General features: G+C 57.5%; 1 protein-coding gene across 1 annotated transcript; it reads right to left on the bottom strand.

The window, feature by feature from the left end:
• Nucleotides 1–9281: 9281 nt before the first annotated feature.
• NCSTN (nicastrin) lies at nucleotides 9282–23943 on the bottom strand. The gene is made up of 17 exons (XM_059145482.1): nucleotides 23791–23943; nucleotides 22101–22205; nucleotides 18189–18312; nucleotides 17564–17685; nucleotides 16976–17121; nucleotides 16116–16266; nucleotides 15729–15838; nucleotides 15322–15474; nucleotides 14591–14695; nucleotides 14335–14412; nucleotides 13454–13626; nucleotides 12045–12147; nucleotides 11863–11958; nucleotides 11542–11629; nucleotides 11129–11283; nucleotides 10703–10915; nucleotides 9282–10094 (listed from the first exon to the last, which is right to left on the bottom strand). The coding sequence occupies exons 1-17, from the start codon at nucleotides 23873–23875 to the stop codon at nucleotides 9972–9974; spliced, it is 2130 nt and encodes a 709-aa protein (XP_059001465.1). The 5' UTR covers nucleotides 23876–23943; the 3' UTR covers nucleotides 9282–9971.
• Nucleotides 23944–23972: the final 29 nt, after the last annotated feature.

The raw sequence follows: 23972 nt of genomic DNA on the forward strand, positions 1-23972 counted from the left end.
AGTCCCTCGGACCGTGCGGTGTGTCGGTGGGATTGCAGAATGGTGCAGCCGCCGTGGAAAACCCCCCCAAAATTAAAACCAGAACTACCAGATGATCTAGCAATTCCACTTCTGGGTGGTAGCCCCCCAAAATGGAAATCGGGATCTCGAACCGCGCTCTGCCCTTCCACGTTCGCTGTAGCACTCGTCCCCGGAGTGAAGATATGGACACAAGCCAGACGTCCGGCGGCAGATGGCCAGGTAAAGATGTGGCCTCTACCGTCAGTGGAATACTATTTGGCCCTCAAAAGGAGCTGGAGCACAGACGACACTCGAGGCATTATGCTAAATGAAATAAGCCTGTCTGTCCCCAAAAGACCACTATTGTATGATGCCGCTTATACGAGGGATCTAAGCAGTCAACTTGAGAGAAACAGAATGGGTAGTGGCACTTGGCCAGGGTCTGGGGCAAGAGCGGGGTCGGGGGAGAAGAGGAGGTGTGGTTCAAAGGCGTAGAGTTTCAGATTTGAAAGCTGGAAAAGTTCTGGAGATCTGTTTCACCATTGTATGCATAGACTTAACACTACCACACTGTACACTGAAAATGGTCAATGTTTATGTTACCTGGTTTTTTTAACCATAAAAACATTTTTGTAATAATAAGGAGGGAGAAAAAGAAAACTGAGCACGACTGCGGTCACAGCTTCAAGAGAGGATGGCCATGGCTCGAAGCCTTCCCCAGCTGTGACGAGAGCTCCGAGCCCTGGCCTTGCCATATTCTCTCTCCCCGGGCCCCTCTCCAGCCTTGCTGGCCCCCGGGGGGGGCGGGGGAGGGGTACACACGCAGATTGCCCATTGTAGAGTGGACTGGGACATATGGAGCTCGGCACAGCTGCCCCAGCTCAGTTCCTGCCGGCTCCCCACGGCCCACCGTGACCCCCGAAGACTCCTGATTCTACCTCCCGTCCCCTAGAGTCAGGGGCTTCTATCTCTTCTGGCCGTGATGGCCCTGCTCAGGACCAGCGCCTTCCTCTAGCTCTGCCTCCAACACCCTCGGCGGTGGGTGCCTTTCCCTGGTGCTTTCAGTGACACCACAAAGAAGAAGAGAGGAAGGGATGGCAGTCAGCTTCCCACTCCACGTCCTCCCGTAGCCCACCCTCTGATCAGATATGGTCTGCTGCGGAGGGAGGCATTGACAGCTTCCTGGGGACCCTATTATAGGACTTGGGTGAGGTTGGTTTGTCCCTGGGACCAGAGGAGGTCAGGGTGAGGCAGCAGAGAATGGTCTGGGAAAAGCTTTGCTTCGGAGGAGTGTTAAGGGGGAAATGGGGCTCACTTGCTGGGAGCTCAGCGGGACTGAACCGGCCAAAACAAGAAGCACCGAGGCTCCTTCCCTTCCTCACCAGCCTAGTTCTCCGGCCTGATGGACCTCCTCCCAGAGGTCAGGAGCCCCCCGCCCCTTTGCCCCATCCCACTGCAGGGAAGACAGGCTCAGGGGTAGTTGACAAGTGGTTAGTAAGCGCTGGGGGGCGTGGCGGGTGCAAGGGTCCCCCCATCTCACAGACACAGGCACAGCCGTCACATAAAACAGAAGGTGGTCAGCACTGAAATTCAGAACACACTGTGCATTCCGGCTGCACAGGGACAAGAGGGGGTGACAACCCCGAAGTCAGCACCTTCCAGTACCTCCTTCCTGCCCCAACTCCCCACCCTCGGCTCAGGAGTTAGCTGCGGGGTTCCTCTGCGCACGTCTGTCCCGGCCCCTTTCTCCCTCTGCCCTTGCCGTGGTGCTGCACCCTTGACCGCTCCGCCATTACCACCCCGCCCTCCATGTGCTCCCTATGTGATCCCTGGGCCACCTCCACCTGGCCCCGCCGCCCTGCCCAGCTCCAGTCCTGGCAGCAGCTTCTGTTTACCCCTACAGTCCTCACCCCCAGTCCACTTCTGGTCCCAAAGTTCCAGGCTCCAAGGATGAGGGAGAGCAGCAAAATCCCAAGCATCGGGGGTAGGACCTCCGGCCCCACTTCTGCTGTGCTCAACCCAATAGAGAACAGACAGGCACAAAGAGTCCAAGGGGAGGAGTGGGGAAGAGGGAAGTGCAGGGTCGTGGGAGAGGGTCCAGAGGGAGGCTCCGGGAGGGGACTTGAGCCAGAGGGCGAGGGACTCACCCACCCCTCCCCAGCCCACAGTTCTCCCTTTACCTAGGAAGACCCTGTGAGGGGATCCACGGCCGGCAGGATGGGGGCAGCGCTTACAGCCCCGGTCTCCTCTGGCTGCTCAGAGCTCATCCGTCTGCAAAGTTAGTGACCAGCTCTCTAGAGCTCTCGGGGGCAGCCTTGTGCCGTGGCTGCGCGGGCTCCAGGGCAGATGAGAGGGGTACACATGGCGAGGATGGAGGGCCCAGGTGGAGAGGGTGGGCTTGGCCAGGTGCTGAGGCCAGTGGCACACACGCACACACATATACACACACACTCACAGACACATACACACCTGTGCGGGGGACCGGCCCTATGTATATATATGGAGATACACTCACACCCCCAGCCCTCCATTGGCTGGCCCAGGCCCCCCCCTCATCAATATTAAACAGTCAGGCCAGGCAGCCATTGGCAGAGGGAACTGGGAACACCCCCCCACCCCACCTCCCGGGAGCTGGGGGTAGGGAATGGCCCTGGGGGGGGCAGGGAGTAGGGGAGCAGGGACATCTGTTCTCCATGCATATTTCATAAGCAAGAAATGGAGAGCCGGGGGAAGGGGTGGGGCTGGGGCGAGAGCCAGGGCAGGATCACAGATGAACCCCCTCAGTCTTCCACACCAGAGGCAGTGGGGACAGAGGCCCCCAGCATGCCAGGTTTAAGCGCCATGCTCCTGTTCCCGGTCCCAGTGTGACTTTGACGGCCCTTCCCCTGTGTCCCTTCTCCTGGGAAGAAGGCTCTCCAGGGTATGCAAGTGGACAGCGCTAAAACGTGGGAAAGGACCCCAGAGCCCTTGCTCTCGTCACCAAGCTCTCATCTTTCACAAAGCTGGTGCCCGGCGGACCCCCTGGAGGCTGCCTGTGGCTCCTGTTCAGGGCCTGCCCTCGCCACCCGGGACTCCGTCACCCCCGGACTCCGTCACCCCCGACTCCGTCACCCCACACCCCTGTCCCAGCCCTCATCCTCCCACCTTCCTCGGCACCAGGGGCGGCAGGGTCAGATTCCCGACACGGAGCTGACCCACTGGGAATTAGGGGCCCTGGGGAGGAAAGGAAGGGCTAAAGTCGGCGGAGTGAGGACGCGGGACAAGGCTGGGCAGGGCGGCCTGGACAGCTGCGAGTGTGCCGGGGCAGCCAATGAGCAGCAAGAAAACCAGATGCAGAGCTGTGTGCAAACGGGCATTGGTGAAGTTCACACGAGCAGCTCAGCTTCCTCTAGCCCATGCGTGTGTGTGTGTGCGTGCCCGTGCATGCGTGTCTTGAGTGCTTGCGCGCGCGCGCGCGCGCGCGCGCGCGCGCGTGTGTGTGTGTGTGTGTGTATGTGTGTTGCAGGATGGCAGGGGCTGGGAGCAAGGGCAGCACGGAGAGGCAGAGGCTGCGTTCCTGTGTTCTCTCCTCCATCCAGCTGTTGGATACCTTCATGGAGTCTTTGTGTGTCTCCAGGAGGAACGAGGGCCCCGAGCACTGCGGAGAGTGGTCTACGGTGAAGAAAGCCCTGGTGGGCTGTGTGACCTTGGACAAGTAACGTAACCTCTTAAGCCTCAAACGTCCTTTTCTGTAAAATGGGGTTAATTAGAGCTGCTTCCTACGTTGCCGTGGAGACTGAGTTATTGCATAAAGGTCTGGTTATCCCCAGACCTCAGTAGGAGACACCCCACCTGCTGGTTGTCAAGTCATTTGCCATTTCCCTGCTGCCCATCAACCTTTCCTGGGCTTTCTCCAGGGAGAGACATTCCCTAAGGGGAGTCCTCTCATCCCTCCCCAAGCTCCCCTGCCCCTCCTCACCCCCAGGTCTGGGAGGTGCCAACTCCCACCTGGGCAGGCCCAGACAGGTGCCCCGGCGCCAGCAGATGGGCTGAGCTGGAGGGGAAAGGAGGCTTGAGGAGGGGGGCTGGGGGGCAGGGGATCAGGTGGCATCTCAGTTCTTGCATCATCATTGCCATGGTGTTGATTAAAAACCAATCTCCACCTAATGAGCCCCCAGCAGCCGCAATGCTGCCTCCCCCACCCTCCTGCCTTCCACCCTGGCCAAGAAACTGGGAGACAGAGAGACCCAGGAGAGAGTGCCATGGGGTGGGCTGGAGAGGAAGGGGAGACGGGGGAGAGGAGGGGACTGGGTAGCGGACGTGGGGCTGGCCTAGGGAGAGGGACGTGTGGGGCAGACCCAGAGATGAGAGACACAGACAGGAGCTGCTAGGACAGGGAAGCTCTGTGGAGACTCAGAGATGCGAGCTGGGGACACGGGGGTGGGGGTGGGGGCTTGGAGGGGGAGACACTGGAATTCTGGGATGATCCTGCCTGGTACTCGAGAGCCCTGGGGGAGCCCAAGACAGGGTAGGGACACAGACATGAAGGGGGCAGAGAGCCGGGGATGGGGAGACAAGATGAACAGAACTCTAGGTCTGAGGGACTGTGACCGAGGCCGGGAGGTCCCTCCCCCAGAGGGAGACGTTAAGGGAAACAGAAGCAAAACCTAGAGGGACCCCAGGAGCAGAAGCGCCCCTTGCTGGGGGTGGGGGTGGGGAAGGTAGGGAGGAACAGGGTCCCAAGTCCTCAGCTTCTCTCCTTGTAGGCTGTTTGGCTCTGAGAATTTGGTCCTACGCAGAGGAGCCGAAACCATGGGGCACCGGAAAGAACGCTCCCTAACTGCAAGCCCGTGACCTTCAGCGGGTCGTTAATCCTGACTTAGGCTGTTGTGTCCTCTGTGAAATGGGGATCAATCAAGCTGCCTTCCTCACAGGGCGTGTGTCGCACACTGTGGGGGAGTCCTAGGCCAAGCACTCACCCCAACCTGGACATCTGTGCGGGGCGATTTGAATCACCTTCATGTGTGCGTGATCTGAGGCATTATGGGTGAGGGAGGGGAGGCTCTGGGGTCAGCCCAGGCCACCGGCAGCCCTGGTCCCCTGGTCCGAGGGGGCAGGAGACCCCCCAACTGTCCCCCAAGCTGTGTGAGGGTCTCTGCTGCAAGGAGTGTGGGAGGAGCAGGAAGGGGCCTGAGCTGGCCTGTGGCTGCTTGTCATCACTTTGTGTGCCGTTGTGTCCGGCCAGTTTTTCAGACTGTCACCACCTTTTCCCGTCTACACAGCCTTCAAGGTGGATTGCTGGGTGGGAGGCTGGAGTGTGGGGAGGACACGGGGTCCGGGGCCTAGTCCTTGAGGGTGGGGGAGGGCCCCGAGGAGCTGGGAGCAGTGGGTTGGCAGGAGCGGGGGTGACATATGTGGGGAGCCCTGGGGACCCAACCGGGCGAGCGGCTGGCAGGGAGAGCAGACGGCGTTAACCCTAGCTGTGCCGCGATGCCTGACCCTTTCCAGGGAGTGGCCCCGGATGGGCTGTTATGAGGAAAGGCTGGTCCGCATCCCGGGCCAGGAGAGCGAGGCAGGCTAGAGGAGCCTGGGCAGCGGCCTCCGTGTGGCTGGGAAGCCTTGGCCCAGCCTCCACCTCCGTGTCTGCCCCCACGCTGGCTCTGTCCGTCTGTCTTTCTGGGCTCCCCTCCTGGTGCCTCTAGAAGGTGACAGCGGGTCTCCACTCTGGTGAACTACGCATCTGTCACTCCCTCCGCTGCCAGCCGGGCTGGAAGCCCCCCTTTCCAGTGGCCGGCCAGGGCCCTCTCCCACCCTGGCCCCCAGGCCTCGCTGCTTTTGTGTCCCGGGGGCGGCCTCGCCTTTCTTCTCCCCTCTCTGCTCACCTCTCCGCAGCCCCAGCCCGGCCCCAATCTCATTAAGGCCTCCAACCACTGCCCCTCCAGCCTTCCCCTCCCCCCCCCCCCACCCATCTGTCTTCCCTGCAGCTCTGCTCTTTGTGTCCACCCATCTGTCACCAGCAGCTCCGGGGCCCACTCCCCTCCTGGCCACGCCCGCCACCCCCCCCCCCCCACCTCCCGGGCTCCGGGCTCCCGCAGTTCCCTTTCCCCCTTTGGCCCCCGGCTTCCCTACTTCCTGTTTCCCTGTACTGGTTTATTCTTTTCAGGATGCCCGCTTTCCTCTCCTCTCCCTGCCCTTTCTCCAAGTCCTCTCTGGAGGTGTGGACGGAAGGGGACCCCAGGGTCCCGGCCCCAGTCGCCCCCACCCCTGCCCCGCCCGGCGGCCAGCCCACTGGAGCCTAAGCCTGGAGGCTTACTTGGGGTTGCGTCATCTCGAGGCCTCCTGAGGTGGCCCCTGCGCTCTGCTCTGCCGGTGTTTTCCCTATTCCGACGACTCAGGGACAACTCGGGGGCTGAGGACTAAGGCGCAGAGCTCTGCCTGCCTGTCTCCACTGCAGGACGGTGGGGCCCCCTGTACCTTCTGTGTGTGGATTCAGGAAGGAATACAAATCAGACCCCAGGCCATTTGAACCCTGACCTGGAAAGGGCTCTCTCCTTCCCAAGCTCAGCTACAACTTCAGGGAGGACGGGGGGCCGGGGACCTGAGTCTCCGAGTCACTTTGCAATGGCCCCTGTGTTGCTGTCCCACCGCCCACCCCCAGACTCCTAGGGTCCTCGGGTTACAGCGCAATAAGTGCCTCCCAAGCCCTCCTCTCTGGGAGGAAAACTTCCTAACAGCCTTAGAAAGTTCAAGAATTGATCCACAGTCTGCCCTTTTTTAAAGATTTTACTTATTGATTTATTTGAGACAGAGAGAGAGAAAGAGAGAGAGCATGCGGGGGGAGAGGGACAAGCAGACTTCAGGCTGAGCTTGGAGCCAGACCAACAGGGAGTTTGATCTCACGACCCTGAGATCATGACCCGAGCCAAAGCCAAGAGCCTGCTGCTTAACTGCGGAACAGACTGAATCATCCCGGGGCCCCAAGAATTGACCAACCTTTCATCCCCGCTGCCCTGAGGAGTTGAGTGTGGAAGTAAGGCCACATGGAGGTGGCTGTGAGAGCCAGCAGGGACCCCGGACAGCTGCCCCTCGTCTGACTCCGCACGATGCAGGCAACACGGGCCCCTCCCAGAAGCACACAGACCATTCATGGCACACCGGGCCCCCTGCCCAACGCCAGCCTTCCGTCGTCTGAGCTCAGGCAGAAACTATTCCCAGCACCGATTTTCACGGAGCGTGCGCTGCTCTGCCTGGTTATTTATCCTGTGTCCTGGCCCTTTCTGCCATCCAGGCTCTGGACCCTGAGTCTCTAAGGGAAGCTGCCACATCTCACCATAGCTTTTTCCAAGGCCAGGACGGAGCACCTTGTCACAGCCGCGCTCAGTAAATGTTGATTACTGCCCGTGCACATACAAGACTTGTTCTGGTCTCAGCTCGGTTCTAATACACCTTGGGCAAGCCACTCACTCACTCTGGGCGACTGTTTCCCCCATTTGTTGAATGAGTTAGCTCATAAGTACAATTCTTAAGTTCTGCTTGTAGGGTTCCACGAAGAAACAGAGTCCTACTGAATAAGGTGGATCTTGGTCCAGAACACCAGACTCTCCATGAAAATATCTGCCAGCACTTGCTTTTGGGAAGGCTGAGAGAAGCACAGGAAGAAACACCGGCTGTTGGGAGAGCCCTCGGTGCTGAGATACAAAGGGGCTGTGGCAGGTAGAGACGGGCTGGGTCCTGGGACAGAGTGGTCAGCTCTTCAAGCCCCGCATGGGTAGAAGTAGGGAGGGGAAGTGACACATCCCCAGGGGGCACAGGGGTGAGCAAGGCCCAAAGCAAATGTGGGGGAGGCAGGCTGAGGCATTGGTTTGTGACCCTAACCGGCTGCCAGCCATGACCATGGCCATGAGGTCTCCAGAGCACAGCGGGTGCAAGGGGAGGAGCCAGACCAAGGTCTCAGCGAAGGGGCCCCTGAAGGGGTCAGCAAGGGGTCTGGGCCCCACCTATGGAGCTTGGTTTCCCCAAGAGCCATGGGGAGAGCTTTTGTATTTGGGGTGGGAGGGTTGTGAGGTCGGGGTGGCACGGGGCGGGGGGGGGGGGGTGGAAGACACGTTGGTGCGGAGCGTTCCCTGAGCCGAGGAGGCTGGGCCCTTGTCTTGTACCGGCGCCCACGCTGTGCAGCCCCCTCGCTGGTACCCAGCCGCTTCCCTGCCTCCCGAAGCTGCCAGCGGGCCTCGGGAGCTCACTGCCCTGTCCGCTGGGAGACCCTTTTGGCCGAGGGAGGCGAGGAGTCGGCCCAGCAATGGTGGCAGCTGCTCCTGCCTCCCGCCAGCACAGTGTGCGGGCCAGGAGGGGTGTGGGGGTGGGGTGGAGCGGGCTCATTTCTACCTCCTACAACCCCAAACGTGTCCGCTGAGGGGAGCCTCAAGGAAAATCAGCCCCTCAGCGGGATACAGGAAGGTGACCAGCCCAGCCCCAGGGACTGGGGGCGGGTCCTCCCCAGGTCAGCGGTCTTGGGGCCTCCGGGGCCTCAGGGCCGCAGTGAGGGGACAAGGCTGGCCTCAGGCACCGCTCCGGAGGGGTCTTCCCCTCCCCAGACTCGCAGCTGCCCACCCCTCCCACCCCAGCCTTTAGCTGTGCGGCCATACTCTGCAGTTTTGCTCCCAGAAAGACCCAGGGAATCCGAGTATTTGCCCAGAGCCAAGGTTTTCTTTCCAGGAGAGTCGGAAGCCACACCTGTTTTGGTCTACAAAGTGCCCACGGGAAACAGGAGGCCCAATCCCTCAGCATTCCAGCCCAGGCCCGTGACACCTGCCCTGGCCTTGTCTCCTCCTTGGCTGCGCCCTGGACAACTTGCCCTTCCCGAACGCTACCCGAGCCTCCTGGGCTCTGTGCTTCCACCGCTGAACTCCAGACCGAAACTCAGATGCCTCCCCACTCTGGGTGGCCTTTCCAGACGTCCCCAGGGCCCTGAAGCCTGCCACATGCTGTCCGAGCGCTCCAGATCCACCGCCCACCAGTCTCTCCCCGAGGGCCGGTCCCCTCACTCCCGCACCCGAGCTGGCGTCTCGCAGTGAACGAGGCCGCGCCTGTCTGACACGAAGCGGGAAACGAGGCTAACGGGGCTCTTGCAAGAGGGAAGCCAGGGCTCCGCGGCGCCCCGGGAGCCTGCTGGGAGGACTTCCACCGCTTCTGACAGAGCCGCACTCCTTGAGCCCCCAGAGACCCAGAGAGAGCACGTGAGGTAACAATTTCATGACTTCTGGTCGCGGTCACCGAACGCGAGGGTGCGGAAGAACACGTACAGGTCACGTGGGACAGCCTATTTTAATGAAACTTGCTATTTATATATTTACACACACGCACGCGCGCACACACACACACGGAAAAGAGAAAACAAAAATAGATATTACAGCTTCGTAAAATCACAATGAGCGCTGTGGCTGGAGGTGGACCACCACCCAGCAGCCCACCCCCTGCTGGGCCACCGAAGGGTCTGGGGACAGGAGAGCAGGAGGGAGACAGCAGGCGAGGGCCCCAGACGGCCTGGCCTGCTCCTTAGGGCTTCCTCGTAGTTTGCCCCTGGCATCTGGCCTTCCTGTCCCTCCCAGTGAGCAAACAGGAAATGGTTAGAAACGGGGTGGGTTGGGGAGCAGAGGGTGGTCCTGGGGAGGACGGAGGGCAGAGGAGGGACCCTGAAGAAAGTGAGTGAGGGGGCGCAGCTAGGAGTCGAACAGGAGCAGGAAGCTTCTATTTGCCATTCCAGAATCTGGCAGGGGTGAGGACCAACCATGGAAGGGGAGATGGGCAGGGGGAGCTGGAGAGGACAGGTGACTTGCTTCTCCCTCCCTTCTTTTGGGCGGTTGCACTTCTTTACATTAATTCCAGTCTGAGCAGGCCCAGAGAGGTTCCAGTGACAAACTAGTGGTTTATGTCCCCATGGGACACATGATCTAGGACATGAACAGTAGAGCTGGCAGGGAAAGCCAGGTTCCTCTTCAGTAAGACACAGGTCCGGGCTCCCGGGGGGCGATGAAAAGGACGTCGGCCTTGGCGTTGATGCAGTAGGTGACGGCGAGAGAGAAGACGAGGATGCCGAAGCCCACCATCAGCGTGACGAACTGCGGGCGGGGGGGGGGGGGGGGCGGGGGGCGGGGAAGGGGCGGGGAGGGCAGAGGTGCTCTCAGAACTCAAGCCAGTTTGCTCTGAGTTCTGGACCTGGCTCTGAGCGCCAAGTCTGGGGCAATCAGAGGCAACATCTTCCCAACTGGGAGACCCAGTCTCTCCGTTTGGAAAGAGAAGTAAAGAGTCTCTGCTCTTCTTTCCCCCTTGCCTGAGTTAGAGTTTAAGCATCCTGAAGTGAGGATCCATGACTTTTGACTCTGGTGGCAATTACATCACTGGTTTCCTCATGACAGATGCTCAAGAAATGGGGGACCCTGTCCATATCCCAGGAGCAGCAGGTGGGGCACTGCTGGCTGGGAGTGGAGCTGCGGGGGGTCCCCGGCAGAGGAGCACCTCCGTGGGTCTCCGTGGGAGCCTCACTCCAGCATGAGTACAGACCCAGACTCTCGTGAAGACAGGCTTCCTAACGGGGCATGCCGGCTGACAAGGGACAGAGTCACAGGTGGTTTCTGTGGCACATCTGGGCCAAATGGGAGACGGGAGGGGGTGCGAGGGAAGAGGCAGCAGCCGCAAGGGAAGCCCCGCCCGGCCCCTCCCAGCTCACCTCCAGCTCTCTGCTGGCTATCAGAAAGATGCGGGCCCGGATGTCTTTCCAGCGGCTCTCCGTCCACGTGGAGTACTCGGTGGAGCCCCACTGCCTCAGCTCAAAGGCGGGGGACAGGGCCCTGGCCAGTCGCGCCGTGGAACGCACACAGTGGGGCAGCCGGTCCGTCTCATTGGAATTCAGAGGGCCCTGGACCCACGCGTACTCGTACAGCTGCACGGGAAGACAGGCCATGGAGTGGGGCCGAGGCGATCCTCTCTTAGATGGGTCTGCTTCCACCCAGGCTACTGCCTCTCCAACACTCGCGTTTAAGGCACGGCAGCCTCTCCATCCCAGCCCCTTGGGTCCGGCCGGGCCCAGGACATTCTCCAACTTCCCCAGGGGAAAGAGGCCCTCGGGGCACCTCCCACACCCACTACCACTCACATCCTTGTTTTCACTGGGGACTTTACTTGGATCCTGGCACTGCTCTCGGGTAAGGTCGACCACCTGGCCAGTCAGGTTTGCCAAGGCGTACTGCACCACGTAAGTGGTGTTGGTGGGGCTAGAGACGGCGATGTAGTGCTGAAGAGGCCCATCGCCTGAGCGGAGGCCGCAGGGGAGGGAGGGTTTGGAGGGTGGGAGGCGGGTGTGGGTGTGAGACAGAGGAGCCCGAGGTTGGCAGGGCCCAAGAACAGAAGGTTAAGAGAATGGGTCCGATACATCAGGAGACGGAAAGGCAAACAGAGGGGAAGAAAAGGACAAAACAGAAAAGGAGAAAAAAAAAAGGATTAAACCAAGATGGTCTCTCTCGATCCTTTGCCTTGGCCAAGGGTGCCATTCCCACAGCACGTGCTTACCCAAGTAGGACCTTAGGTCCTGCCGGAGGACAGACTGGAACCAGGAATTGTTGGCTCTGACCAGGAACCCATAGAGCAGGCGGGTGACCTAGGATTGGGGCAGCGAGAAGCAACAATCTGGAGATCCAGAGCCCAGGGAGCGTTCTCCAGGGAAACCCTGTTGTGAGCCAGGGGCTGGGGAGGCAGGGGCCGGCTCTGGGAGGCGCGGGGAGCTCCACCCACGTGCGCTCCCAGGTTTGGGAGAAGAGACAGTGGCACGAGGATGGGGCAGGCTGCTGCAGGCACAGGGCTGGCGAGGAGGCAGGGTCCGCCTGTCCCTACCGTGTGGGCATCAGCCCGGATGGCATCGGTGAAGTTGGTCCCTCCTGCGAGCTGGTACAGCGCACGTGCCAGCACTGTGGCCACATCTGCCAGAGCCTGCGGCGGCGAGGAAGGGGCTGAATGGCGCACCTCTTCTAACCTCTTAGCAGCTTCACTGTGCTCCCCGCCCAGGTGAGTGCTACCTTGGCAGTGTCCGTCACGAAGTTCAGGTCCTCCTCGGGGCTCTGCCACTCGGGGTAGCTGACGTTGATGTTCTCCGCAGTGTCGTAAATGCTCTGGTAATAGCTGCCGGGAGAGGCGCCGTGAGCCTCGGCCACCCGCGGCCAGCGCCCTGCCCTAGCCCCCCTCCCAGGCCCCTCCTGCAGGAGCCTCTCTCTTTTCATCCTCCGAGGAAGGGAAGAGAGCACGAGGGTTCCACATTGAAGACAGCGTGGGGGCCGGGAGACGGGAGAGGAGCAATTCAATACAAGGACCCTCCTAACAACACGCGAGAAAAGGCAAATGAGATCAGGAATGCAGGAGGCCCCCTTCCCGGGAAGCCTCAAACGGAAGAGACGCTCTCCCCCTCTGCTTGGGCTGCAGACGTGCTTGCGGGACGGCTGAGAGGACTTTCTGGGAGCACGCGCGCTATCACTAGAGCTTTCGTGCGGCGCTTCCAACAAACGTCGGCATTGAGGGTGGGCTGGGGCAGAGGGAGCTGAGCGGGTCTGCTTCCAGACGCACCGCACCGCACCAGGTCCTCGGGGAGCCTAGGCATATGTGGGCTCTGAAGCCCAGCAGAGCACTTCTAGCCTTCAGCCCTGACATACGCTGGCCCCCACAGGAGCGAGGCTGAACGTGTGCAAATGACCATCTTGACCCCAAGGTGCTGCGGAGGTCAGACAGGGAGGAGAGTGCTGACCTGAGCTCTGGAAGCATCTCTGCACCCAAATAAATGAGAAAGTCCTCCCTGGCTGGAGTCAGAGAACTGAAACTTAAGTGTTTTTACTCAGAAACCCGTTTGGTCTCATGGCAGAGGGAAGGGGAGCTGGGGGCCTAGCAATCCGGCCCCAGTGAGAAGTCCCCCGATAGCCTAGGGCTGCAGTTAGGGGCAGTCTGGGGTGCCCAGGACCAGGAGAGATGTGACCGACAGGGCCTCACCCCTTCTCTCTGGAGTCCCTTCATCTGGAGGGGACACTTTTACCCCAACAGCAGGCACACGGTACACTTCAGAGCACGAGTTCTATCTGCACACCCGGCACAGCACCCTGGGGCAGCCCCCCAACGGCCAGCTCCTGCGAGAGGTGCTGCCCTCTGCTGGCAGCCCTGGGGACCCAGGCCTCCGGAGAGCGGGGCGAGGCTGGCTGAGCAAGGATGCTCTGTGCCAGCGAAGGCTGAGCGGGGCCTGTTCTCCAAGATGCCAAGTCAGATGAGGCGCCTGGCCTGGAGGTGAGCAGGCTACTGAGAAGAAGACACGAATCGACCTGAGCTCTGAAGAGGATGCTGTGGGGGCAGGGGAGGGTGGGGCTCTTTCTGGACACAGAGACATCCCCCCGCCACAGACCCCAGACTACAGCGTAGATTCTCTCCCGGAACGAGGAGGCGGCCTTACCGGTTATGGAAGACGGTGGAGTGGTCCGCGAGGACAACACCGGAGATGTTCCGAGCCCGCAGGAAGCGCTGCAGGGAAGACGGCGGGAGGGGCTGGGACTGGTTCAGCCTCCGGAGGGCCACGGCGGGGACGCCGGCTCCGCTCCTCTCCAGTGTGCTCAGGAGGGCCTCTACCTGCAGGAATGGGTTAGCTCGGGGTGGCCGGAGGTCTCTTCCAGGACCACAGGGCCATCTCCCTCGAGTCTTGGGAGATGCCCCCAGGCCTCCTGCACCCCAGTTCCTCAAGCCCTTGGGAACTGAGGCTGAGTGTCCTGCGGCTCACACTGTCTTAGTCTCACTAGATGCTCAACTTCCTACTTGTGCAGAATTAGAAGAGCAAATCGCTCCCACAAAACCTCACGGGTTGCCACACGGGAGCCCAGAGCGGGGGCGGGGTGCACGGACACCGGAAGGGCAGGAAGACCACCTCATGAGTAAAACAGGCCTAAAGCTGGACCCTGAGATTGAGGAAGGTCTTGAGCAAGTGGTGAGGAATGCTGAAGACAATCTGGGTAGAGAGTCTGAAGCAGCTGGGCATCGGGCAGGGCAGCCTGGACCAGCAGGCCGGTGTGGCAGCAGAGAGAAAGGAGCTAGTCGCTCCCCCGTCCACCGCTAGGCACGGAGTCAGAGAACTGCCCGTCCCAGGAAACCAACACACGAGCTGTGCTCACAGCTCTTCCTGGGAAGCGGAAACAGCCATGCTGGCCATCCTTTAGCTGGTACCTAACCTGAGGTCCTGTCTCACGGTCCTGAGGGCTGGTGCAGGGGATAGGGCTCAGGTGAGGGGTGCCCATATGGTAAGCTGATGAAACAGGAAGTGAGGAGGAAAGATGCTCAGATTACCTGATTCTGTATGGACCCATTTTTCTGAGACATGGGGTCTGTGTGCATCCAAAGCTCTAGTGAATTTCTTAAGGCCACCTGGGGGAGGATGAAGACGCAACACGTATCACTGGTGTCCACTGTGGCCCGTACCCGGGAGAAAGGCGTAAGGTCAGAGAAAAGTCAGGGGGAGAGGTGGTGGCACCAGCAGCGGGGACAACAGGACACAGAGGCGGCAGCGTGAAGGAGGGAAGGGGTGAGGACACACGCTGCACACCTGTCCCAGCTCCACGAATGACTCGATGTTCTCTAACTGCACAGGAAACTTGCCCTTCTCCATGTCGTAGACCATTCTTGAGCTGCCAATGTAGTCAAAGGTTTCCTGAGGGTAGAGATGGGTGGGAAACGGAACAGAGATTCCCAAGAGTCAGGGTCAAGGCATGAAGGCTACTGTCCCATGTCATCACAATTGCTGGCCAGCTCACGCAGTCACGTGACTCCGCCCTCCTTCCTACCCCGCCTCCCAGCTGTGACCATCCCTCACACGTGGGTATCACAGGACTTCTCGAGCCCAGAAATGGGAGAGCAGCCTCGGCAAAGGCCTGAGGCGAACATCAGCTGTTATGTGCCTGCTCCTTGCCTCTCCCTCCCCTCTGCCCACTCAGCCACGGCTGCTGTTCCCTGATTCCAGGGCCAGGCTGTGGTGGCAGTGGGGAGAGCCAGGGGCCTCAGGGCCCTTGGGTGGGAGTGGCAGTGAAAAGGTTGAGAGAATAAAAGTAACAGGCAGGGGACAAGGGGACTGCAGCACAGCGATTTCATGTCAGGGTGCAAAAGCTTCCGAAAATGTGGGACTCTAAGGGGAGACACATGGAGTTACATCCAGATGCTCTCTGCTGAATAACCACCTACATCAAGTGCCCAGATCGTCCCCAGACAATAGCCACGCCCCCACTGGCCCTGCCTGCCGCCCCTCCCCCCCATTCCACCTTAGCCAGAGTGCTTTCTTACCCCTTGGAAGAAGACGAACATGACATTGCGGGGAAGGGTGGCCACATCAGGGGCCTTCTGCAGAGCTTCAGCAGCAGCTAGCTGAGTGACGAAGGAGGCCACGGCACTTTCAGCCCCTGGGGCCACATTCCAGAAAAAGGAACGACTGTCCAGCTGGGCACAGCAGAAAAGGCAGGGGAGGCAGGCTTTGAAAATGGCCATTAGGACAAGGCCCCAGGCCCCCGAACCTATTCTAGCCAAGAGAATGTTCATAGGCTGGGATGATGGCTAAGCTGGGGAGGCCCAGAGCCCAGATCCCTCTCCACGGAGGCTCCCCACCACAGCAAGCCGGAAACCTGAGCCCGCACGAGGCCTGCCAGCCCATCGGGGACCAGCCCCGTCCACCCTGACCAGGGGCCAACACTCACCCGGGTCGCAGCAACCACAACCTTGTCATCGGGTTCTAACATCCCAGACATATTTATAGGCTTCAGCATGCTCCATACGTTGTAGTCGGACAGGGGGTCACAGACGATTTCTGAGCAGGACACGGGAGACAGCAACAGGCATAAGGGACGCCGCAGCCCCAGACACGGCATGGAAGACTCCTCCGCCCACTGCCCCGTGGGCCTGGGAATCCTCTCCTGTCTCCGCTGCTCAAGGTTGGTTTCTCTGCTCTGCCCACTTCAGGGACTAGTGGCCTCAGCTGTTCAGAATCATTTCTGCATCTGCCACCGCACGCTCCCTGCCTGCAGTTGTCCCTCCCACGCTCCCCAGCCCCCCAGTGTCCCCGGCAGGCCTTAGACCTGGCCTACCTGGGTTGATGCTGAAGGTGCTCTGGATGGAGCTGCGTCGCATGCAGGTGACCGTGCTGAGGACAGCGTGCATGTGGGAGAAGAGCTGCATGGCGCACAGCGGGAAGGCGGGCGCTGAGCCGTTCGGACTCAGGTTGTGATCGCGATAGCACTAGGGAGGGAGACAGACCCCACGGAGGCAGCTCGCAGGGAGTCCTGCCCAGACATCCCAGAAAGAGGGCCCAGCCCCGTCAGGAAGCCACTGTCACATCTGTCCCTGAGCTAGTTATCCTGATACAAACCCAGCGTGTACAAGGTCCAAGAGAAAACCTCACCAAACAGCTACAGGCTCAATGCCTTAGTTGGGGTGGACGACACCACCCCATCCCAAATGGCCTGGCTCAAGTTCTTAAAGCGATCTGATGTACAGAGCAGTGAACCAAGGATCAAAGAACAAATTCAAGACCACTTAGACATCGCTGTGAAACTATGGAACAAATCTCCTAATTGCCCTGCGTGTCAGCACAAAGAAGCTAGACCAGAATTAGCAACTGGCCGGAACTGAAAAAGAACGTCAGAGGTCTCTGACTCTCTCAACGCCTAGTCTGACGCTCTACCATGTTCGCGGCTCCTATCCAGGGCTCCACACCTCACTTCACAGCAAATACTGTTTCTATTTTCTTCCAGCCTGAACTGTCAACACTGTAAGAGCAGGCAGGATAGAAATGGGAAGGGAAATGTGAGAAAAATACAGGTGTTGGCTCTTCTTGGAGCAACTGTCTTTCAGTGGGCGTGCTGGGAGATGAGGTCCCTCCGAACAGGAGAAGCGCCTACAAAGCTGCTCTTTGGAACTAGAATTGCTAGGAGCTGGCAGTCATTACCTGCTTGATGACCTTGGTTTCATTCTCATCTTCAAGAAGGAAGATGGGGAAACTGAAGTCTTCATAAGCCAAACCATCTCCCAGGGGGTTCCACTGGATTTCTCTGCAGTGAGCAAATTCCGGCCCATAGGAGTTGGAGTAAATGCCTGCGGGGGTGGATGGGGGACAGACTGCTGGGACTCCGAGCGCTCAGGGACCCAGCGAGGGAGGAGGGCTAGGATATCACTGGGTTGGGACCAAGAGTTCCAAAGGAAAGGGGGGCTCAGAGAAGCAAGCATCAACCTGTCACCACTTAGAGTAAAACAGACAGTGGGAGCAGGGAGCCCGCAGCTGGCTGATGAGGGACGGAGCTCGTGACAGAAAGGGACGATGAGAGAAGGGGAAGAAGGGGAAGCAGCAGATGGAAGGCATGACTGACGCTAAGAAACACCATCTTCTGTTTGGGAGTCAGCTGCTCCCCTACATACAAACAGACGCACAGACAGACGTCCAGACAGATGCGTACCCCCAACCCCTCCAAAGACATGACGCTGAAGCAGCAGTGAGCTCTGGGTGATGGGATGTCCCCTGATCCTTTGGAGCTCTTACCAAACCCATCATTGGGACACGGCACACTAGGAGAGAAGCCGGATGCGGGGTTGGGCTTGGCCAAGGACACGGCCAGGCCAGCGATGCGGCTGGTTCTCCCCTTTAGTTTCTCCATCAGATTCCTGAAACAGGGAGGCCAGGAAGGAAGGTGGGAAGGTTATTAGTGTCCCAATATCTGCCCAAGGATGGAAACAAATGGGGAACTAATGGAACCCAACCCACTGACTCCTTGTAGCCCTGTAACTAATGTAATGTTGTTTGTCAACTATACACTTAAAAAATTAGGACAAACAAAAACCGCCACAGCTGTTGCCTCCTTTCTTGCTTCTCCATCTCTAACTCCTAAGTGAAGCTGATGACCCAACCGGAGCTCAGGGCTTAATCTCACCCTAGGGACCCCTCCTTCCTCCCTGGGGTCTTTACTCCCTGGAGCTCTATCTATGAGGTCACCAACATGATTCCCCTGATGGTGGATGTGTCTTCTGAGACTCAGTCCCACCACCCTGCCCCATTCCCTGATCAGACCAGGGCGGCCAAGGGAAGTTTCTATTCACAGATGTGAGGATGGTCCTCCAAACCCTCCCCTCTCTGCTGTGTCTTCCCAGCAGGCACACACAGCCCTCACCTGGTGAAGAGTGCGCCCTCCAGCAGAACCACATAAGGGGGGTTGGGGCCGTCGGTCAACACCCACTGCAGGTCCTCTTCCTTCTCCACCACGTGGATGACCCCTGTGTCCCCACTGACGGAAGCTGCCAGGACAGAATGGGTCACAGTAAAGCTCCCACAGTTGACAATTCTGACTTTGCCTGATTCTGCAGATCATTTATCCCCCAAACCTGGCTCAGGACACTGGGTGGATGCCGCCATCTCCAGACCCAGACTTGAACCGAAGGCTGAGTCACCCAGCTCCATCTGAGGGCCACCAGCTGGTGGGCCTGACTGGGGGACAAGAGAGCCCAAGAAATCTACACACTAGAGGTTTTATTCACTAAATCTCGGAAAAGTTACATGATCATTTTCTTGCACGCAACCCTCAACTGTAAGTGTGGGCATACAAACAAATTTCTAGGACAGCAGACACCAAAGTTCTCAAACTGTATTTTCTCCAGGAAATGGCAGGTTCTAGATTCCTCGCTCAGAGTTCTAGCACTGAATCTTCCTTTGTGAGAACACATGTGTAGACTCCCTTGGCTTCAGGAGAACTCCTCGGTATCCACTCCTCTGCCCTAATTGGGAATGATTTTACTTGCTTTCAGCCAGTTTTGAGTAAGATTAATAAAGAACCTTGGGGTCTCTACACCTTCCCAACTGATGGGGCTTGCTGGATTAATGATGAGCTGATATTGACCCCCCCTCATTTCTGGAGACCCAGGTTTTCCAAAGACCCTAGGCTGGTCACTCCCAGCTAGGAGCAAACTCATCCCCCTTAGCCCAGGATGCCTACAAATAGCATCCATTTCCGTATATACCAGGATGCCACCCAAGTAACATTTTCTATGTGTCTCATGAATGACAAAGACTGGGAAGCACCACAGTAGAGGATGGAGGGTTCATAGTCCCAAATGCCCGTCAAGTCCCTAGTGATCCATGAAGAGACATCCCACAGTCTCCCCACAAGCCTTCTCCCCACAGAAAATTGGACGTGTTATTCAGATATTGTCTCAGAGCTGTAGTTCTTGACCCTTGCTGTGTATCACTCTCGAGTTTTAAAAAATACAGATACGCGGGCCTTAGATCTACTAAATCTCTACAGGCGAGGCCCCTGAATGTCCACTTTCCAAACCTGCTGCAGACAGCCATTATTATTGTTGTTTTAAGAGTCACTTAGTATAGAGAGACAGAAAGAGCGTGTATGAGCGGGAGGGGCAGAGGGAGAGGAGAGAGAACCCTCAGGCAGACTCTGCGCTGGGCTCAGACCCTGACATGGGGCTTGATCTAATGATGCTGAGCTCATAGCCCGAGTGGAAACCGAGAGTCAGACGCTTAACCTACTGTGCCATCCAGGTACTCCTCATATGGTTCTTTATTACATAGAGCCAGTCGTGAGAATTACGGTTCGAGGTCAAGGCAGTGAAATATCTCTAACTTGTGCAAAACCTTAAGCATATCCCGACTGTCAGCCAAGAAGAAGGTTTCTTCCATGAGATTTGGTAAAATCTAGACATGGAAGCAAGTACCCAACCTTCAGCTACATCTTACAGAGAGTAAGTACCTAAGAAATTCCTGGTGATAGTGAAAATAATAAACTTTAGAGTAGTATCAAAATCTGGAATAATTTTAATAAAGATCTAGCTACCAATGGCGGCTCTCGGTCCAATGAAAGGCAGGAGTCCTTGCCACACAAAACGTGCAGAAAGGAAGAGCTGTTCTGGGAACAAAACATGTTTCACTGCAGCTCCAAGGAGCACAGGGAAAGCCGAGCCAGGACACTGGACCGAAACACCTGCATTCTGACCTGGGTTCCAGCTGATGGCTATGTCGTCTGGAGTAGCTTGCTCACTTTCTCTGGGCCGTCAATGAGGAGAAACTTTTTCACCCTTGTTCGTCTCATATTGTGGCGACAGATTAAAAAAGTAAAGAAAGGAGGAAAAGGAAGAAACCTACACATAGCCCCCTTGGAGCACTTTAAAAGGGGCCGACGGGGCACCTGGCTGGCTCAGTCACTAGAGGGTATGACTCTTGGTCTCTGAGTTGCAGGTTCGAGCCCCGTGTTGGGTGTAGACATTGCTTAAAAATAAAATCTTTAAACAAATAACTAACTAAAAGGGGCCAATAGAAGGAGAGAATTATGGTCAGGAAATCAAACCCACGTCTTTTTCTCCTTAAGTTTATCATGCTAGCAATCCTAATTAAAGAGGGTGTAGCCTGCTCAGGATGGACAAATATGAAGTAAGACTTAGAAATAAATTGAAAAGGAGTTAAGCTCTTCCCGAGGAAGTGGCCAGAGCCCAAGCCCTCCCCTGTCATTTCTCTGTCCTGGAACTTGGCTCATGTCTACAGGCTATTGTTTCCCACGGAGCTGCTCTAAGAACATGAAGCAGAATGACTCGTTCCCAGAGAGGCTATCTGAGAGCACACCTCCAGGAGGATGGGGGCCCTCGCGTCACCAGAGCCTCTTGGCACCAGAGTGGAGTCCCAGCAAGACCAGCAAGTGTGATCTCAGCCCATGCTGGACCCAGCTCTCTGCCACCCACAAACCCAGTTTAAGGACAAAGTCTGCAAATTTTATGTGGAATCGTTTGGAGCCAGTTAACCTACCCCCAGAACTTCCTGCACCAAGGACATGGCACAATTAACACAGAGCATAGCTCCGGGAAGGACCTTAAGCAAGCCCTTCACTGCCGGTGTGTGTGTCCTCCTGCCAGCCTGGAAGGTTTCCGGCGACCACACAGTCCTCACTGCTGGGACCACGCTGCTCACTCAGCCGCCATTGGTAAGAGTCTAGAGAAGGGAGTTTGACTTTCAGCTTTGTGCGTGTGTAATTTAGCCACTTGGCAGGTGTAAACTGAAATTCAGACGTGACCAATTTGATGATGAAGAAACAAAGATCTGGAGCACCTGGGTGGCTCAGTCAGTTATGCCTCTGCCTTTGGCTCAGGTCTTCGTCTCAGCGTCCTTGGATTGAGTCCCTCATCCGGTTCCCTGTTGAGCAGGGAATCTGCCACCCCCCTCTCACTCTGCCCTTCCTACGAACCTCCAACCCTGCTCACGTACACTTGCTCTCTCTATTTCAAATAAATAAAACTTTAAAAAACTCCCAAGATCTGACTCTACGTTTCCCGCTTACTGCCCAACTGCCTTCTGACAGAACGACTATTCACGGGAGAACAAAATCTGAAGACAAGTGAAGCCGCAGAGGGACTGGGGTCCAGCCTTCACACCACTGCTTTCTCCCCTTGCACGGTTTTATAACCGTACTGTCAGGATACGCTGTTTTGGGAACACATTTACAAAACATACAAAGACAAATCCGAATGCTTTACTAATTCCTCCTGCAACTGTTTGGCTTTCTCATGTGCCTTCTCTACAAACAGTCCCCTGCCTTAAGAGAGCCGGTTCCAGTTCCAAAAAGATTGTTCAGACAGTGGGTGATGGCGGGCTCCACAGAATACGAGGCTTCCTTCTCCTTAGAAAACAGTGGTTTTCTACTTTAACTAGCAGACGGTTAAGAGCCTGGCTTAGAACTTGAACTGTGGGGCTCGATTGCTAGTTTCATCAGTTAATTGCTAGTTTCATGAGGACCTTGGAAAAGTCATTCAGCTTCTCTCAGTCTCAGTTTTGTCGTTTGTAAAACAGGGATAATAAGAGAATCTATTTCATGGGTCTGTCGTGGCAGTTAAACGAGTTGTACTAGAAGCAGCTTAGGTATGCAACACTTAACGACCATCTCGCCTGGTTTGACAAATAGTTCTCTATCACTTCTGCCCACACAGCCTGACTTGGGTGCTGAGACTCTCAGGCAGAACTCGGATCTTCATATCGAGGGCACAGACTGAAATGTCAATGGCCACAAACACAAATCCCAACCTCAACTCACATTGGCAGCCGATCTGATGTGTCGCATTGAGCAGACGGACACAAGGAGCTGTTTTATTTACGGAGATGTAGATCTTCCTCTCCACTGAATTTCCCCTGCAGAAACCTGATCAGAAGACAACAAGTGTCAGAAACCATTGACAGACATTGGCACTATCAAGTCATTCACTTGCTGCATGGCTTGGGTGTACCATACTTTCTAAAATGGGACGAAGGAAAATTCTTCTCACTTCCTGGACACATTACTGGAGTCAATGAACGCACACAGCTAGGTGCCACAGGGAGTTATTACAAGTTTCACTTAGGGCAACTTATGTCAAAAGCAAAAGAAGGAAAACTTCATTTCCTAAAGCAAAAGCATGTAGCCTCGGAAGTACCTGCTTCTGGCAGCCTGGGTGAGCACACCTCTGCCTTCCACCTTGTGTGTGTATATCTACCTGGTTAATAAAAGGATAAGAGGAATCTAATGACAGAGATTACAATAAGAAGTCTGAGACATTTTTCCAGGAGTCTGAACAGAATTGGGAGAAATCTTTTGCCACAGATGAGTCACTTAATGCAACATCCATAGGTCATTTGTGTGTGGCTATGGCGTGGGGTGACTCTGGGAATTTTTTTTTAATTTAAGATTTTATTTATTTATTCAGGGCGCCTGGGTGGCTCAGTGGGCTAAAGCCTCTGCCTTTGGCTCACGTCATGATCCCAGGTCCTGGGATGGAGCCCCATGTCTGGCTCTCTGCTCAGCAGGGAGCCTGCTTCCTCCTCTCTCTCTTCCTACTTGTGATCTCTGTCAAATGAATAAATACAATGCTTTTTAAAAAAGATTTTATTTGACAGAGACAGTGAGAGAGGGATCGCAAGCAGGGTTGGGAGAGGGAGAAGCAGGTTCCCTGCAGAGCAGGGAGCCTGATGCGGGGCTGGATCCCAGGACCCTGGGATCATGACCTGAGCCAGAGGCCAATACTTAACACTGAGCCCCCCAGGCGCCTCTCCTTTGGGGCTCTTTAAAGACAACATGAATTGAGGGGAAGGAAGGGTCATAGTCAGACCCAGGCATGTCTGCATTTTAGGGCTCGAGCAACTAGAAAGACCTACAGCAGGACAAAAAGGTGCGTAAGCGAACATTTCTGTGCACTGTAAATGCCTCGAGTTCCTTGAATCCCGGCTGCACGGTCTCAGCAGTCAAGAGCGCCCACCGCCCACTTCGCCTCACTTCACTGATAGGACAAACCGAGGCAAAGCACAGGGACGCGGGTTTTCGGCGGAAGCCCCGGAGCCGGGGGCGAGCGGGGCCGCACTGCACCCGCCGAACCGCGCCGCGCTCAGCCGACAGCGTCCGCGCGGGCACCGAGCCGAGCTGCCCGACACCTGTCTTCTGACAAGGGGGCGGGGGCGGGGGCGGGGGCCGCGGGCGAACCGGGCCGCGGACGCAGTGGGCGGGTCAGGCTGGAAGTCCAGAGGAGGCCCGGGGGAGGAAATGGGGAGCCCCTGTGTCGCGGGGGAGAAGGGACCCTCAAGCCACGTCCAGGCAAAAGGGGGAACTTCTGTCGCGGGAACGAAAGAGAAAGAGGATTTACTGGGCGCGGGGACAGGGGCAGGGGGGACCAGAGGGGGGACGGCGGCAGTCGCGGGCCGGCCGATTCGGGAGGTTCCTCTGACGCAGCAGAGCTCACGGGCGGAGGAGGCCTCACCTGCCAGCAGGACGCAGAAAGACACAAGGCGAAGAAGACTCCGACTCCTCGGGTCGGCCACAGAGCCGCCCCCGGCCGTGGCCATCTTGCCTCCCGGCTGAGCGGAAGCTTCCCCTCCCCTCTGGTCCGGCAGTGGCTTCTCTAGGCCAACACCGGTGTCGTCTCTGTGGTCCCGGGGGCGG

The sequence above is a fragment of the Mustela lutreola genome, chromosome 14 (assembly GCF_030435805.1).
Source record: "Mustela lutreola isolate mMusLut2 chromosome 14, mMusLut2.pri, whole genome shotgun sequence".
NCBI classification, from domain to species: Eukaryota; Metazoa; Chordata; class Mammalia; order Carnivora; family Mustelidae; genus Mustela; species Mustela lutreola.

Coding starts and splice junctions, on each gene's coding strand:
- NCSTN (XM_059145482.1), bottom strand. CDS start 23,875: ATGGCCACGGCCGGGGGCGGCTCTGTGGCCGACCCGAGGAGTCGGAGT. Junction 22,206..23,790: donor TTTCTGCGTCCTGCTGGCAG/GTGAGGCCTCCT, acceptor TCTTCTGATCAG/GTTTCTGCAGGGGAAATTCA. Junction 16,267..16,975: donor AAACCAAGGTCATCAAGCAG/GTAATGACTGCC, acceptor CTCCCTCCCTAG/TGCTATCGCGATCACAACCT.